The sequence below is a fragment of the Archocentrus centrarchus genome, chromosome 11, assembly GCF_007364275.1.
Source record: "Archocentrus centrarchus isolate MPI-CPG fArcCen1 chromosome 11, fArcCen1, whole genome shotgun sequence".
In the NCBI taxonomy this organism is placed as follows: domain Eukaryota; kingdom Metazoa; phylum Chordata; class Actinopteri; order Cichliformes; family Cichlidae; genus Archocentrus; species Archocentrus centrarchus.
In genome coordinates, this window is record NC_044356.1 from 33,546,685 (window position 1) to 33,565,237 (window position 18,553).

The window sequence follows — 18,553 nt, forward strand, 5'->3', positions numbered from 1 at the left end:
CTGATTACATTTTTTGTTTTCAATGGTTTGACTTGTTTAACATATTTGTTTGTTTTAGCTGGATAACATGAAGCTTTTATTAGCATAATTTTCACTGGTGGCTGATCAGTCACTGAGTTTCATTATTTTTCACTTCAGACTTTAAAAAGAAATTCAGTTTCTTTTTACCTTTATTCATTTCTGCCTCAGTGTTTGTTTGTTTTGTTTTTTTGATCCGGTTCATAGTAAACGTGATTTTTATTTATTTGTTTCATTTTCAGGCCTGTACTTATGATGTTTGGCCATAAGGTGGCGGTAGCAGCAAACCCCGCCCTCAGGCTGTGACGCGTGACCTCTGAACCCCCGGGTTCCCACGTGGTTAGAATGGAGGAGCAGAGAAACGTGCGGAGCGAGAAGAGAGGAGAAATGAAGAAAGCAGTTAAGAAAACAGCGAAGAAGAGGAGTAAAGAGGAGGAAGAGGAGCAGATCCAGGTGAGATACAGGAAGGCGACGAGCAAGAGTAAATCATAAGGAGCTGGCGGCTAACTTGTTAGCTTGTAAACATGGAGAAGGCTGCCACTCAGCCCTCGAAGCAGAAAAGGAGTTAAAACATGAGCGGAGCTGCAGTCGAGGAGCTCAGAGCGGAACCGAACCGGGCCCTGTTCTCGGGGAGCTGCGTGGGGCTGCAGACACGCGCCGCTGCTTAAAATGGTCAAAATCTGCACGGAGTTTTGAATGGTGACCGATCTCAGGTCGGTGCTGATGGTGGTCTGACGCTGCTTCTAAAACAGAGCCGGCCTCAGTGGGCATGTGTGATGTCAGCCTTGGTTTCGGGGTTCGGGGTGCGCTCCCATATGACTCCAGGAGCCCGAGTTAACGAGCCAAGATGGAGACAAGTTTTTTTTTAACTTGCACTGCCACTGTTGTGTGTCCGTGGATAAATCAGTCACAGACACACACACTGACCAAGCTGTATATGTGAACTTTGCAGTATGTTTAAGTGTAAAAAGAACAAGCAGTGATGCATGAATGGCTCCACCTGACAGGAGGGAAAACGTTCTGTTTTCCTTTTTTTCAAATGATTCAAAAAGCTTTATTGTCATTCTTCTCACGCAAAACATGACAGGGACGAGATTCAGAATCTGAGGTCCGTCCAGTGCAAGTTGCAAAAGTAACTATGTACAGTTTACATTTGCAAATAAACAATAATTTAAAGACAGTAGATTATAATAACTAACTAACTTTAAAGAAAGAAAAGTGGTCTGGTAATAAAGAAATGCTGCAGGCTGTTGTTTTGCTGCAGAAGTTCTTTAAGTTGTTCTTGATTTTACTTGCTTTGGTTTTAGTTCCTTGTCAGCTTTAAACTCGTTTATATCAGCATGTGCTCACTCTGCAGGGTTACCTCTGCTAAATAATGCTGGTTACATTTTTTCTGATCTCAGATCATCAGATCATATTAGCCGGTTTCTGAATGGACTCGTGCGAGACCTGCAGTAATTCAGGGTTTTCTTCCTTAGATCTTCAACTTTAACAAGACACCCGCTGAGGAAGAGGAGGACGATGATCTGTCAGACAGTGAGGACAGCGTCTACTCAGGACTGGAGGATTCTGGGAGTGACTCTGAGGACAAAGAGGATAAGGAGGAAGATGGAGCAGATGACGACGACGACGATGATGATGATGAAGAAGAAGAAGAGGGACCGAGTCAGCAGGTACGTTTTAACCTATGTGTCGGTCTGACTGCTGATTGGCTGCTGCTGAATGTGTTCTCAGTGTTTTCCTGCAGTACGTCACTTTAGTCCTGTTCTACCTGCAGACAGAGAAGACAACAAAGGCGGGAGGGGTGAGTGAAGGAGAGAAGAAGGAAGATGAGTACGAGCGCGACTCTTCAGACGAGGAGGTGAGATGAGCTCATTTTCAGGTTCTCCTGGGTTGCGGCTGATTTTAGCTGTGTGGTTCTCCGACGGTGTTGTCGTCATTCACGGTTGTGTGTGGTGTTAATTACGTGTAGCCTGTCCCAGTGTTTTATATGCAGTGCCAGCCACAAAAGGAACAAATAAAATGCTGGGAATTTTTTTTTTCCCCTCCCAGGTCCCCACTCTTTGTCATTTTTTTGTTCCGCCATCTTGTGGCAGAGTTAAATGTCGCTGTTCCGCCTAATCGCATTTTATATGTGTCGCTAGAGACCGGCCGCAGACGTCATGCACTAAATAGAGTTTGCTGTTATTGAAAAGGGCATGTTGCTGTTTGACCTTGATGACGCTCCACCTCACCTGCAGCTGGAGTCGACTGAGCCGACACCTGCGTCCCTCTTGCACCTTTTCGCCAGTGTCGTGCCAAAAAGTGATTTTGCCCCCCCCCCCCCCCAAAAAAAAAAGGGATTTGCTGTATTTAACCTGGTGTAAATGACTTTTTGCCCTGGGGGGGCAGCAGAAGTTACAACAAGTGTAACATTACAGTTTTATAAAGATAGTTGATGTGGCCCAAAAGGACCAGGTTGGTTATAATGTAGATACAGTAACACAGTTATAAAGATACTCGCAAAACAGGTCATTTATTTCATTTATAAGCCCTTCATAAATCCTGTTGACTGCACTCTACTTACCAATGTAAACAGAGACATTATACACCAAAAACACATAAAAACATCAGAAATCACTTTTTTTTTTTTTTGGTTTGGTTTTTGTTTTTATAAATCACTTTTTGGCAAAACACCTGCAGCTGGATAAGATCAAGTTTCCAGAGATGAACATTTGCAAAGAAAATGTTCATCGTGTTTGGCTCCACATGTTTGTGTGTGCAGATGTTCTCTGTTCTGAACTTAAACAAGAACTGCTGGAGATCAAAACTAAGCGACTCCCACCTATGTGACATTTTTTGCATGTTTACCACTGCTCTGGAGTCAGACTGTGTGACTGTGTGCCATTCACATTAGTGTCAGTAGTTTACCTGTTGCTGTTATCAGAATTACACAACAGTATTTCACAGTTTTTATAAATTTCAGTTGGAGAGTCAGAGAACCTTCATGCTCAGCATTTGGTTATTTTATGTTTGCTGCATGGAAATGAAAGTAATCTATAAAAATATTTATATGCTTCTTTTATTCTTTAAAATATCATCAGGGACTGTTAGCCCTCGGGCACTTTAATATTGTCAAATCTGGCCCTCCTTGAAAAACGTCCTGCTCTGGACCCTCATCAGGGCTAACGGGGGGGATGAACGATGCAGTGTTGCTATGCTTTTTTTTTTTTTTTTAATTCTTCAGCACCTTGAAGCTAAGCCCCTTATCCCCGTGTTCTGTTCCTTGATTTTTGTTTAGCATTTAACACCATTATTTCTGTCAGGTTATAGGTGTTTAATGCGTTATGTTCTCTCTGGTGTTTCGTGGATGTTCTCCTCACCACCATGTTCTCCATTTTCTGGGGGCTTTTCATGTTTTGTGACATTCTCATCCTTCAGGACATCAGGAACACGGTGGGGAATATTCCTATGGAGTGGTACAAAGATTTCCCTCACATTGGCTACGATCTGGATGGGAAGAAGATCTATAAGCCAATCAGGAACAAGGATGAACTTGATGAATTCCTGGATAAAATGGAGAACCCGGACTACTGGTGAGCTGCTAGCATGATGCTAACTCCTCCATCGTTTTTAACAGGGAATGATAACAATGCTAACAGTTTCCTGTCTGCAGGAGAACGGTGCATGACAAGCAGACAGGAAGTGACATCGTGCTGTCTGAAGATCAGGTGGAGCTGGTGAATCGTCTGCAGAGAGGACAGTTCGGAGATGTCAACTTCAACGAGTATCAGGTATGCTCAGACAGTGGCACAGAGGCTCCTCCCACCCTCCTACAGTTAACATGTTTACCTGCTCACTCCATCCTCTAAATACCACATGTTCCAGACCAGCTAGCATGAATTACACATGTAGAAAATAGCTGCTACCTGTCTGTGACCTTTGCCCCTCCTCCTCAGCCGACGGTGGAATTCTTCAGCAGCGACGTGATGATTCATCCTGTCACCAACAGACCTGCCGACAAACGCAGCTTCATCCCCTCGCTCACAGAGAAGGAGAAGGTAACACACCTGTCTACAACTCACCTGGCTGAAATTGACCTGGCTTAGATTCACCCAATTGACTCACCTGTCTGCAGGTGTCCAGAATGGTCCATGCTATAAAGATGGGTTGGATCAAACCTCGGCGGGTGGAGGATGATAGCAGGGGGCGGTACTACGACCTGTGGGCCAGCGAGGACTCATCTATTCTGGCCAGGCACAGGATGCACCTGCCTGCCCCCAAAATTCCTTTACCTGGTCACCACGAGTCCTACAATCCCCCACCTGAGTACCTGTTCACTGACGAGGAGGTTTGTCACTGTGTCACCTCACCTGGTTTCTCTTTAGAAAACTGAACTCTGAGTTTAAACACACTTTCTTGCTCCCCCTCCGTCTGTCTGTTCCCACCTGCGTGCAGAAAGCTGTGTGGGAGCAGCAGGATCCAACAGACAGGAAGTTGGCATTCGTTCCCAGGAAGTACTCAAGCCTCCGTCAGGTTCCCGCATTTCCTCGTTTCATCCATGAGAGGTTTGAGCGCTGCCTTGACCTTTACCTGTGCCCGCGGCAGAGGAAGATGAGGGTAACCTTTATCAGTCAGTCCTCCTACTTACAGGTGGAGCTGCCCTGTAGGTGTGCTGTTACATGATTTCCTGTTTGTCTGTGTTTGCAGGTGAATGTGGATCCAGAGGATCTGATTCCCAAACTTCCCAAACCAAAAGACCTGCAGCCATTTCCCACCACACAGTCCCTGGTAAACAACGCAGGCGAACTCACACACACCTGAATACACCAGAACACAAACACACCTAAACACGCACAAACACAGCTGAAGGTACACACATCTGAACACACACAGTGTTCAGGTGACCCCTCTCTCACATTCTTACCGATGTGTTCAGGTCTATCGAGGTCACAGCGGTCTGGTTCGCTCCATCAGCGTCTCTACATCAGGGCAGTGGCTCGCCTCAGGTAACCCCACCACCACCACCACACACACACACACACACACACACACACACACACACGTAATGAGAAAAAAGGTGGCATGGTGACTGAGTGGTTTATGAAGTCCCATTTTGAAGTCATGAAATGAGCTTTTTGCTGTTGCCATCTTAGTGTTTTTAAACCAGATGTGATGAGAGAGTTCACTAACGACTTGTCAAGTCGTTAGTCACTTTGCCACAGATAATTAAACTTTGATTCAGGCCTCCGTGTTTTTTTGTTTTTTAAAGCCTTTACTGCCTTCTTTTCTTGGATTCTTCTGTCTTGTGGTCGGTCAGAGCGCTTTATAAATCCTGTTTGAAGGTCACATTAAATAAACACATCCAAGGTTCACTTTGTGTGGGTGAGGCTGTAATCTGTCTGCTTCCTGTTCACAGGTAGTGACGATGGCTCTGTCAGATTCTGGGAGGTGTGTTCGTCTCGCTGTATGAAGACAGTTCAGGTGGGCGGAGCTGTGAAGAGCGTCGCCTGGAACCCAAACCCGTCCGTCTGTTTGCTGGCTGTCGCCCTGTGAGCATCTCTCTGACATCATTGTCCTCTTAAATCATCAGGCTCTGTCTGTCTGTCTCTCTGACATTCAAGTCAGTTTATTTTATTACTTTATAGCACTATTTCACAGCAGTCGCTTCAAGGCAGTTTGTATTGTAAAGACCTTAACACTATTAGAGAAAACCCCAACAATCAGACCATTCCTGGAGCAGGGATCCTCAAATCCAGGCCTCGAGGGCAGGTGTCCTGCAGGTTTTAGATGTGTCTCTGCTTCAACACACCTGAGTCAAATATAGAAGTCATTAGCAGGACTCTGGAGAACTTGACCGCATACTGAGGAGGTAATTCAGCCATTTGACTCAGGTGTGTTGGATCAGGGACACATCTATAACCTGCAGGACACCAGACCTCGAGGCCTGGATTTGAGGATCCCTGTCCTAGAGGGCGACAGATGCCCAATGGGAAAGAGAGTGTCTTAATAATTTAATGATTGTTAATGTTGGTTCAACCTCCTTAATGCAGTAGTGGTGTATAAAAGCATGGAAAGTGAAAGGAAATGAGTGGAGAGGAAGTACTGAGTCTATCATGGGAAGAAGAAACTAGCCAGCAGCCTGAGAGCAAAGTGGTCTGTTAGGATAATATGGTAGCGTGAGGTCTCCTGCTGACATCATCCTGACTCTCTCTCTCTCTCTCTCTGGTTTCAGGGACTCCGTGGTCTTGATCCTGTCTCCCTCTCTAGGAGATAAACAGGTCACCGTGCTGTCAGAGAGACTCCTCAGTGGCCAGCAGGAGGAGGCACCAGCAGAAGGGATGGGGCCTGTTGTCTGGAGTGAGGCTGAGGAGGAGGAGCTAAACCAGGGGATCCGCCTCAAAATCCAACATCCCAAAGTGAGAAAACCATCTTATTGGTTGATTTCAAGTCTCTTATGCACACCTGACCTAACTGATCACTAATGATCTTCACAGGCTGTCCACCAGGTGGCGTGGCACGCTAAAGGAGACTACCTGGCATCGGTGATGCCAGATAACACAAGCCACCTGCAGGTGTGCATCCACCAGTTAAGCCGGCGGCGGAGCCAGAACCCCTTCAGCAGGAACAAAGGTCTGGTCCAGTGTGTATCCTTCCACCCAATCAGGCCCTACTTCTTTGTGGCCACACAGCGCTCAGTCCGGATCTACAACCTTGTCAAACAGGAAATGACCAAAAAACTACAAGCCAACTCCAAGTGGATCTCCAGCATGGCCGTCCATCCAGGAGGTAACTGCACCCCCAATCCACCCACATAAGCATCTGTCCTTGTTGAGTTAGGAAAGCCATTCATAGACACACTCTGACCATGTACCGTATTTTTCGGACTATACGTCGCTCCGGAGTATAGGTCGCACCAGCCAAAAAATGCATAATAAAGAAGAAAAAAACATATATAGGTCGCACTGGACTATAAGTCGCACTTTTTGGGGGGGGGGGGTTGATAGAATCCGAGACTCAGAGCACAAATTCCATCCTGAACGGCAATTTAAAATAATAATGGATTAAAGAACAGGACGAACACGGTTACACCTACGTTATGCTAACGTAGCACATTCAGCTACATGATGCACAACGAACACGTGTTCGGTATTGTAACGTTGTAAACACACTTCCAAAGTCCGCGATATTCACAACAAAGGTCGTCTTTATTAACAGAAAAACGGCTGCTGTAGGCCACAGCCACGCCAACCACAACTACAACAGCGGAACAGCAACACACACACAGGCAAGCTCTCGGTCTTTTTCTCTCTCTCCATGCTGCCTTCACGAACCTCCCGAACAGTCCGAAATCCCACAACATCAACACGCTCTCTAACTAAGAGAATCGCTACAGTATGTTAACGTAACATTAAGTTATTCAGATAACCATAGCATAAAGAACATACTAACAAGTTAACCAAACCATCAATCCATTGAATTCTTCATCCTCGGTGTCACTTCTAAACAATTCCGTACACTCCGTAGACGAAGCGCCGCTTCCTCTTCTGTGTCGCGTTAGTCAGACTTGTCGTCAGCTGCAGTTCCAATTATTCCAGCCTTTCTGAATCCCAACAGGATGGTTTGTCACTGAAGCCCATGTTTTCTTGATCCATCCAATGACTTCCAGGAAAGTTGGGTGGCGCATTCTCCCAGTTGCCGTTAAGCTGTGCTCTCCATCCATCATCCACTGCGCCCACAGGTTACGCAAGACTGCCTTAAAGCTGCAGTTCACGGAGATGTCAAGTGGCTGGAGTATTTTGGTTCATGTGTTATAAATGTCACATATACGTCGCTCCGGAGTATAGGTCGCACCCCCAGCCAAACTATGAAAAAAAGTGCGACTTATACTCCGGAAAATACGGTATGACAAATCTGTTGCCTGGTATTGTATGTTACTGTAGAAGAAGCGGAGTGAAAATCGCACTCAGCTGTTCAGGTAATTTCTGAGCTAGCATTCTACCCTGGAGCCCATGCTAGGTGAGTTAGCTGCTTGTTGGTTCTTTTTACCCCACCTGGTTGTTCAGGTAGAGTCTGAAAAGTATCTGCTTCAAGGAGGATCCTCAGCTCGCTGTTCAGTCCAGTTAAAACCAAAATTACCCCAAAGAAGTGACTTTTAAAATCTTTCTATTAACAAAGAGAGCGAGGGTGTCTGAGGGGCAGGTTTATGATGCGCTCCACCTTGAATACATCAGTGGTTGTTCTGGCGCACATTGCTTTTATCATCTCACGTGACCTGAACTCGTACTTGCAAAACAACCTCATAACACACACACACACACACACACGAGCTTCTGAGTTTGAACTTTTCTGTCTGGAGCTCTGTCTCACCTGTCTGTCTGCATCGCCGGTGTGTCTGCAGGTGATCATGTGATCTGTGGGAGTTATGACTGTAAGCTGAGCTGGTTTGACCTTGATCTCTCAACCAAACCCTACAAGATTCTCCGGTATGTACCAATAGCTCTAATCATCTGAGTTTCCCTTTCAAACACAAGATACCAGCTGAACTCGGGGTTTCTTCACATGGCGGCTGTATTTAGTTACTCTGATGGTTACGGATACTGCAGGTAATCATCCCTGATTATAGAGACCCTCGCTGATAGTGGTGGTGTTAGAGTGGGTGGAGCTTCTGTCATAAGTTATAAAGCAAGGAGTGTCAACACACTGCTGCCTCAGTGCTGAGTGAGGGAGAAGGACAGGTGGGTTAGAATGAATGAATCTTAGTACGATGAATTACAGACTTGGAGGGTGGCAGCAGAGCTGAGGCTCTCTGAACATGAAACCTCACTTAAGTTTTTTGCTTCTATCTTCTAATTTACTTTATTCTCCATTGAAGGCTTTAATTTCTGTTTAATTTTATTCCAACTAAAAATGAGATAAGAGATGAGTTCAAGGTCAGAACAGGAAGAATAACAGGATGTAATCTCTGATTGGTTCAGTTTCTTTTTAAATGTCTTCCTTCTATTCTTCATCTTTCTCCTGAACTTTCTCACTGCTCTTTCCATTGTCTCTACCTCATACTCTTCCTCCTCACCTCAAGTCTCATCTCCTGAACTGAAGTCAGGGCTCAAATAAGTGAAAATGTGCATAAACATGCTCATTTATTTCCGATATTGTCGCATTTACTGATTTTCAGACCTGCAACCCGACTGTCTCTGGACAGCTGAGAGGAGCTGGCTAATCAACAGTAGCTGGTTATAAGCGAACACTATGCCTGCTAATGTTAGGCTTTAAAAATCACACTTTCCTCTGATAAAGTTTGATTACATTCTCACATCGTATGAGGGTTTATTCACTAAGTGTCAAAGTCCAACAAAGTGACATCCCCTTCACAGATGGTTAAACAGCAGCTGTTACCAGGAGAAAAGCTCAGTATCACTGTCATCAGGCAGAGCTGAGCTTCCCCGACTCATCAACTCGTATCGGACTTCTTTCAAAAAGTTTCACAGCCTCCTGCAGAGTAAATAGCTGTGGATGCTCCACACCTGCACTCACTATATGACTGCTGGCCAGAGCATTTGAGGTGACTCTGGGGTAAAAGTGCAACATATCGCATAATATTTAATTGTCACACAAAGTGCTTTATACAACATGTCTCATACACACATTCATACGAGCACTTTTTTCTATGCCTGAGTGTTTTCTAACTTGGGGTTCAGACTGGGGCATCCAGGGATCAAAGCACTGACATTCAGATCAGTGGATGGCCTGCTCTATCTCTCCTGAGCTTATGTTATTACATTATTGATCTTTCATTGATTATAGTGTATTGAAGTTTTGATCTTGTGTGTTTTATCGTGTCGTATTGATGATTTTCTCTCTGCAGGCACCATAAGAAGGCAGTGAGGGGCGTGGCCTATCACAGGGTGTACCCACTGTTTGCCTCAGCGTCTGATGATGGCTCAGTCATCGTCTGTCATGGGACAGTTTACAAGTAATGCATGCGCGCACACACACACATACACACATACACACACACACACACACACACACGGAAACATATTTATCCTCCTCTCTAACCCCACTCCCCTTGCCTACACCTACAGTGACCTGCTGCAGAACCCACTCATCGTTCCAGTGAAAGTCCTCAGAGGTCATGAGATGACTCACGACCTTGGTGTTCTGGATGTAACTTTTCACCCCTCGCAGCCCTGGGTCTTCTCCTCTGGCGCCGATGCCACCATCCGCCTCTTCACCTAGCAACCACAAATGCAATTTTTCTAATATTTTTACTTTTAGATGCAATGACATGACACCATACGAGGCCTCACCCACTGGTAGTCTGGTTGTGATGTCATTTCCTGTTTGAATAAACTGAACTTTTCTGAGTTTTTGTGTTTGAGAGCAGCGCCCTCTATTGTTAGTCTGTGTAAAGGAGCTGATGCCTTTGATCAGCTGTGAGGCAGTTAAAGGTTGTTAAAAACACATATTGAGTGATCACCCAGAAACAGCCAGTCAGAGTCTGAGATGTTAAACAGCAAATCGTGACATCATGGTGGCCATCTTTACACATAATCAGCTGAGCGGCCTGGACCTCCCGTGAGCAATCATCTTATGAGCACAGTTATTCTAGTGTTATATTTGCTAATTAATTTGTATGTAGCTTTGAGTTTAGTTTTCCTGAGTGTTTGTGCTGTTTTTAGGTTTTTGTTTTTTTGTTCTGAGCAGTGCGGTGGTTAGCATTCACAACAAGAAGGTCCTGGGTTTGAATCCACCATCTGGCCGGGACCTTTCTGTGTGGAGTTTGTATGTTGTCTGCGTGGATTCTCTCCGGGTACTCCGGCTTCCTCTGTTGCGACAGGCTGGCGACCTGGCCAGAATGTACCGTTCCTCTCACCTTATGACAGCTGGGATAGGGGCCCTGCAACCCTGAATTGGATAAGCAGCTGGATGGCCTGATGATTCAGAACAAATTTATGCAATAAATCCATGAAATGTAAATGTATGATGAGAACATCGTCTGCTGACCTGTTTGACTGGCCAGCAAACTGCAGGACGTCTAGCATGGGGCTTGTCATGTCCTGCAGGTAGGTCACCACCAATCTCAAAGCGTTTCATGACTGCAGATGTCAGGGCGACAGGTCTGTACATTAAAATATGATTTAAAGCGCTGCCTTCAATTTTTAAGTTGAGTTTTTTTGTAACACAGCCGAATATTCTGTTGATGAAAACTCACATTGTCTGAACTCGTCTCAGTTTAGTTGACTTGGTTTTGCCATTGAATTCAACCATCAGTCATTTTGTACTTTGTAAACAATTTCAGCTCAATTAAAACTATCTGTTTAAGCTCTTAGTTTAGTTGACTTAAGTTTGTTGGTTAATTCTAATGCTTTACTAGTTATTCTAACTTAGGAATCTATTTCAGCTTAATTAGAACATTACAAACTTTATAAACCTTTGTCTTCGTTTAGTCGATTAAGATTTTTGTTGATTACCTGAGCCACTGAAGGTAGCTGTGTGAACTTGTAAATCAGTTTTATTTTAATTACAAAGATTGATTGGCTTGATCTACATTTTGCATTTTCTTTGAGCTAAACATCATCCATGTCAACAAAACGACCTGTTGGCTTTATCTTAGATCTTACATTTAAATTTGTACATTCATTTAAATTAATTTGGTTGGCTTCAGATTTTTTTTTTAAGTTTGTGATAATTATAAAGAAAGTTAGTTTCAAGGACATGATTATGCATGAGCAACATCAAACATTTATTGCTCCATCTTATTGACCTGAGAGACAAAAAAAAAAGTAGCTCATCTGGCTCACAGTCTATCATAATTCACAGGTTACTGCCTGAGAAACAATAAATGTGATCACGTCTTTGAGCACAGTTTGGGTGAAGACGATCATTTTGTACAAGTTTGATTAAATTCTGTCCAGTTAAGGAGGAGTATTGATTCTTGTGAACTGTGGACAGCTGGACGTCAGACGCGTCACCGTGGCACGAGAAAAAAAATTCACAACGTAAAGGCCGCATTAATGCATCAGTGAGACAGCTGCTATTTTAGAAAAATTATTGTCTTTACATTTGCAGAATTATTGAACTTCACATGTGCTCAGTAACACCTGTTAGCATCAAACTTAAAATACTAGAATAGCCAAAAACCTTGACTGTTAACAGCCAGTGTGTGAATATAAACCATAAAAACCCCTCAGACTCTAATATTTGTCTTCATTTACAACCTCAACAAATTCCACAGAACCAACAGCTCTGAAAATGAGTGATTTATGCTTCTGAAACATTTTCATCTCAGAAAAATGTGGACCTTCAAACACAGCTTCAGTCTGCCCAACTGTAAAACTACAAACTTACATCATTATGTTGTTGTTCACAGAAGTCCGTTTGTTTAATCTGAATGATGAAGTGTATAATCTGGAGTCTACAGTCTGGTCATTTAGTGACATACAAGGTGAAGCATGAGAACTTTTTTTTCCATAATATTTGCAAGCAGTAACATAGAAACTTAAAAATCATAAAACACTTTGAACCTCAGGCAGTTGTATGCAATGAGAATACAGTTAGTCTGTGTTGAGGGCAAAAAGAAGACCCATCTGCATGGCAATGCACTCGGGACACCCGAGGATTACTCCCTCTTTAAGAACAACCAACACAACAGTGATGTCTTCTTCTTTCACCATCAATGCCAACTTTCATCCTGTGGTGAAAATGTCTTCATTATCTGTGGACCATAAAAGGGTTCAAAGATTTTTTTTTTAAAAGCACTTGCTCTTAAATGGTGGCATCTATAAGGTGACCCTGAGCCTTTTAAAAAAGACTTTCCTGTAAATTCAAATTATTCTGTGTGATGAATATTTAGAAGGTTTCTTTCCTTTATTTTATTAGGGCCCGAGCACATAATGTACAACGCCCCTATTGTATCTGCTCCGTATCTTCTTATTTTTTGCACAAATCAAAAAGGGTGAGCGAGAGTTAAACAGGAGAACTAGTTGAGGCTACAACTGACTGAAAAACAGCTTTTACCCCAGCGCTGTACGGGAATTGAATACGGCAGACACACACATGAATTTTTATTTTATTTATTTAAGTATTGCTCTGTGCAATAATCTGCAGTTTATTGAATGTTCTTAGAGTTATTGAATGTTTTTATTGTGGTTAGGCAACTTAAGGATTGCTGCTCAATTTCGTTGCACTCTAGTACAATGACAATAAAGCTATCTATATACAACTGAAGTGTGTGACTGAACAACCCTTAGTTTCAGTGAATGGAACTCTTAATGCTTCAGCATACCAAGACATCCTTGACAATTTCATGCTCCCAACTTTGTGGGAACAGTTTGGGGATGGTCCCCTCCTGTTCCTGGAGACTGTGAACCAGCCACGCAGCCAGGATATTAATTATTCATGTTCTTTCTGTGAAAATATTTTTCAACACTTTCATCAGTGCATGTATGCCAGAAAGTTCTAGACTGATGTACAACATTACTTTAGGCAGAAAACTGGACAAATGGTTCATCTTAAAGAGAAGGACATTATAGTGTTTGACTTCAGCTTCTGCTGCTTTCATATCCATAAATCCAAATGGACAGACTCCAACCAAATATTGATCACTTCTGTCTGTCAACACAGCATCATATCTAAAGTACTTGAAATTAAAAAGGCAATTAAAACGAATTATATTTTGGAAAAATTTCATGTAAAATAGTGACTGTATTATATTTATTTCATATGGATATTCTGTTATTATTGTTCTTTTTGTATTCCTCTTGCATTTTCTATTTTGTAACGCTGTTCTGTTTATACTTGTTAACTGTTAAAGTTTGTTAAAATAATAAATTCCCACAGGTCTCTGCCGATACTTTTAACTTGAAAGTCTCCCTTAACGGATGTGGCGTCATGGACGCGCTACCGGTGGAGCTCTTTCAGCGTAACAGCCGAGCATGCAGGGGGGAGAGAGAATCGTACCGATCCGTGAGGACTGCGTGTACACGAGCTGCTACTGGTGAGTCCGATATACCTGCTGCAGGTTACAGCTGGGCACGCGCCCTCACTGTAAGGCTGCGAGTTTTTAGCAGCTGCAGGTGACAATCACTGCGAAGCAGGGACGTTTAACTGCAGTACAGCAGCGATGCATTGTGGGTTGAATCGCCATTTTGGGTGTGGACAGCAGTAAGCAGCATAGGTGTGCCATACTGCAAATTCTGGTATCGATCCTATACCGAGTAAATACAGGGTTAGTACTGCCGATACCAGTACCGATACTTTGAACTTACAAAGGCGGCTTATGGAGGGGGCAGCAGTTGGTCCTGGTTTATGATTTGAATCATCATTAGTTTGCCAAACCTGAACACACTTTAATGAGCACTAAATTGTGATTTTAGTTTCCACAAAACTTTTTTTGCTTTTTTGGAGATGTGGAATGTGAACGCTCCAGTCTGTAAAGCTGCTGCTGCTGTTTGAAAGTGCTGTATGCAGAAAAAGAGTTATTATATACTTTTCATAGTTCATGTTTGAGGTATATTTTTTCCCTTTTTCAATAAAATAATTTAACATAATTCAGTGGGCTAAATGTAATGCCAACACGAGTGATGATTGAAGTATCACCTTCTACACTCTCTGAGCTGCCTGCTTATTTTTTTTACGGTGACCTCTGACCTCTGTGCTGAGTGTTGCACCCTCCTGCTCATCCTGGGACAAAGTTTTCTTTTACATGCTTGTTCATGTCTTTAAATAAGTTGGTGGTGTTGCCACAGCAGAGAGTTTCCTTCCAGCAGCATCGCTGTTTGTGGTCGTAGAGCATCGCAGAGCTATACTGTCCAGAGGCATTTACCCACTGGTAGTGTCTCCCAAGGCAAATTGGTCCTGGACGAGGGGCCAGACAAAGAGCGATTCAAGCAACTCTTATGAAAAAAGACCAAGGGACCAAGGGTCTTAGCCTGTGAGGCCCAGCTGGGTGCAGCCTGAAAAGGAGACATGGGCCCACACTCGTGTAGGACCACAGGAGGTGTAATAGGGGGCAGCTGCAGTGTGTGTTGGGTTGGATTGACTTATGAAGATTAATAAAAGTTTTATTTTGAATAATATGGCGAAGATGTGTAATTCCTTTGTTTTTCCAAGACGTGAAGTTAATTGTTTTGTTATTGATTGTGAATTCTAGATTGCTCTAAAGCAGTGGTTCCCAAAGTCAAGAGTCCGGTGACCATCTTTAAAAACCATAAAATCCCATGGGACCCCCTCTGCTAACACCTCCCACCAATTTTTGTAATATTGAAGGTTTTATGTGGGGAGTTTTAGTTTTCCAATAAAATTTTGACAGTAATGATGTAAGTGTTAGGAAGTATAGGGATCATTGAGAATAGATAATTGATTTTAGTAAGGACTGACATTTTAATAAAATCTTAACAGGAGCCACTGCCATAAACATGATTCTTCCATGCGAAGGTGAAGAAGCCATAATGTTGGATAGGATTATCACTCTGTGCCCTGACAAACCATTGCCCAACTGTAGTTTAGAAACATGGATGATAAACCGAGATATGATGATTTGAGGTTTTCTTTTCCTTTTACTTTCCATACTGTTTTTACAGCCTAAGAAGACTGACTGGAGTATTTTTGTCACCCCACTGGGTGGGCAGACGGCCAACTTTCAGCTCTGTGAATGCGATAACCACAGTGTTCCTTCAGGATTTTCAGGAAGTTCTGAACGCTGACTGTGGTTCTGCTTTCCATTCTTGTTCTGCAGTGAAGAAAATATCTGGAAGCTCTGTGACTATGTCAGAACATGGAGAACCGCACCGCTCGAACATCTGCTCGTGGTCTTCATCTCCAATGAGAAGAGAATGGTGAGCGCACGCAGGAGAACAAAATCCCACTAGAACGTCAGATTGAAAATGAGTGGTTCTACAAAACATCTGTTGGGTTCTGAAAGCGTGTTGGGTTCTGTAAAACACCTGTTACGCTCTTTAAAACAGCCACTAGGTTTTTTAAGTTGAGCTTATGCTCTGATACATTTGTTCTCCTTCAGGTTCCTCTGTGGAAGCAGAAATCCGGACGTGGAGATCTGCCGGTGATCTGGGTCTGTGATGTCACTATTACTGTGAGATCACGGTTAGTGAACACAAATGATGTCATAATGACATCATTAATGGTGTCACTGTGTTTCAGGACTATCACGTGATCCTGCTTCATGCGGGTCAGTCGGACCCCATGGTCTACGATCTGGACTCGGAGCTCTCGTTTCCTTGCAGCTTGAAGCTCTACGCTGCCCAGGCGTTCCGCTCAGACAGTGATATCAGGCCCGAGTACCACAGGTAACACACACCTGAGTGGCATCGCAGGTAACAACACACCTGCTTGGCTTTGCAGGTAATGTTTCCCCATGTCTCCCCATCTGTCTGCAGGAAGTTGCGTGTGGTTCCAGCTGACAGCTTCCTGTTGAACTTTGCATCCGATCGATCTCACATGAGAAACACGGATGGATCGTGGAAGATGCCACCCCCACTGTACCCCCCTATATGCACTGCAGGTCACATTCCCAAGTTATTAGCATTTGTGATCACGTGTACTATGCCCGTGTAGCTGTGATGTCATCGTGCTGGGATGTCTTTCCTCAGACTGCCAGATGAACCTGGACGACTTCATCGGCATGGACCCTGCTGTCGGCTGGGGGATGGTCTTCAATATCGACCACTTCCTGCAGAGATACTTGGGAAGCCCTTCATCCTCGTCCTCTTCCTCATCAGCAGCGAAACCACGGTAGCAGTGGTTTTAAGGGTTTTTTGGTTTTTAAGCTCCAGATGTTTGAAGGTCCTCGGGCAGATTGTTGACGCCTCCTGCTGGTCGCTGTCGACGTGAACCTGTCATGCCAACATGTTTCTGAAATGTAATTGGTGCATGGAACTGTGACACATCACCTTTGTCCCACCCCCTTGTAACTGAGTGTGATGCCAGCCAGAACGTGTTGATCGTTTGGTTACTGATCAGTGAGCTTTTTGATCAGAAGAGTGTTTTCACCTGATTGATTATTGATCAATAAAACTCTTCATGGCCTCTTTGAGCATCCTCACTTCACTGTTAGAATTAAAATATGATTAAGCAAAAATGAGCAGTTGTAAGTTTCCTTTTCCTGAGACACTTAAGGTATAAACAAAGACTCAGTGAAACCTGGTCCAGCTAAGAACCCCACCTGTGGGCATCAGCCTGTGATTGGTCCACAGGTTGGGCATCAGCTTTGGTTTTACATCATCATCAGTTTCCAGAAAGAACATCAGAGGCACTGATCAGACTGTCGACTTACAAGAAGCAGAACAGGAGAACCAGGTAACGATTCTGTTCTTGTGTTCATTTTTACAGGTGTGTTGAAGTGTAGCTTCAGATGAGCTGAACAGCAAGAGGAGTTGAGGCCTTCCTGTACCTGTTCTGACCATCATCATCATTAGTTAATGAGAGTGCTGTTAAGCATTCACATTATTGTTATCCTTATCCATGATTTTGTGCTACAGAAACTGTTCTGATATCTTCCTGATATTTTTCTGGAGAATTATACAATTCTCTTTTTTTGTAACTTATGATTTTTAAAGTAAATAAAAAAAAACAAACATGAATTTTATTTTTGCTGTTTGAAATGAATCAAGAAAGTTTGAAATCCTCTTCAAACCCACCCTAATTTGACAGTTAACTAGTTCAGTTTACTTTGAGCTAAAGAAAAATTTCTAAATTGAAACGGGTCCTGAGGACTTGAACTATTCGGTTATTATTCGATTTGTTGATACATTTTTATGGTTTTCGAATGCTGACAGTTTAAGTTTTTTTTGAAATTTTCAGACTTTTCAGTGCGTGTCTATGCAGGCTCTTCAGAGTGGCGACATCATCACCCACTGAAGAATTTCAGCTCTTTTTACTCCCACAACTTTTGGTCTACCCACACACTTTATACTTCAAATTGTAGTTATGGTTGTGCTCTATAAGAAAATGACCTTTCCAAAACTTTGACATTTACAGAATTTAAACTAGAAGCACGAGAGTTTCAGGAGTACCCTCCACATCTGCTGTTCAAACTTTTCTCCTCTCTTTGGGGCAAAAACTAAAACAGAGGCACTTTTTAAACTGCCATTTCTCCCTCAGTTTTAAAGGCGTGAAGATAAACATGTCCTGCTTCAGTAAGATCTCCTTGTGCTCACGGTGTGAAAAGTTTGTGACTGGGAACTACAGTTTTTGTGTGGCAAGCTGTTGTTTAGGTCAGCAGGATTTTCTGCTGTTCCAGGTATTCACCCAGTTCAATCTATATTGAACTGTATATCTATATTATGTTGACCACATGGCACATGTTTGATACCGGACTGACTTTACCTCTCTCAGTTAAGCCTTAGTCTCATAACCTGAAGGTCATAGGTTCAGTTCTTAGCCTTGGCCAGAATTTTCCTCATATATCTCATCATTTACATTTGCCATAGAAACACAGATACACACTCACCCAGGGTCACTCCCTTGTGTGTGTGTGTGTGTGTTTGGGGCAGAGGGTTTTTTTAATAACATTAAGTTGTTAAATTGTGGATTCAAA

General features: G+C 43.3%; 2 protein-coding genes across 2 annotated transcripts; both read left to right on the plus strand.

The window, feature by feature from the left end:
* Positions 1-330: 330 nt before the first annotated feature.
* On the plus strand, positions 331-11,329 carry bop1 (BOP1 ribosomal biogenesis factor). Its single transcript, XM_030741934.1, has 16 exons — positions 331-471; positions 1,497-1,691; positions 1,796-1,879; positions 3,439-3,593; positions 3,674-3,791; positions 3,957-4,058; positions 4,136-4,348; positions 4,456-4,617; positions 4,708-4,788; positions 4,937-5,006; positions 5,417-5,549; positions 6,233-6,416; positions 6,495-6,786; positions 8,399-8,483; positions 9,863-9,970; positions 10,083-11,329. Exons 1-16 carry the CDS (start codon positions 364-366, stop codon positions 10,234-10,236), a joined length of 2,244 nt encoding a protein of 747 aa, XP_030597794.1. The 5' UTR covers positions 331-363; the 3' UTR covers positions 10,237-11,329.
* A 2,559-nt stretch (positions 11,330-13,888) lies between these two features.
* On the plus strand, positions 13,889-17,506 carry ntaq1 (N-terminal glutamine amidase 1). Its single transcript, XM_030741986.1, has 7 exons — positions 13,889-13,996; positions 15,737-15,836; positions 16,019-16,069; positions 16,159-16,304; positions 16,395-16,519; positions 16,608-16,749; positions 17,347-17,506. Exons 1-7 carry the CDS (start codon positions 13,935-13,937, stop codon positions 17,360-17,362), a joined length of 642 nt encoding a protein of 213 aa, XP_030597846.1. The 5' UTR covers positions 13,889-13,934; the 3' UTR covers positions 17,363-17,506.
* The last annotated feature ends 1,047 nt before the right edge of the window (positions 17,507-18,553 follow it).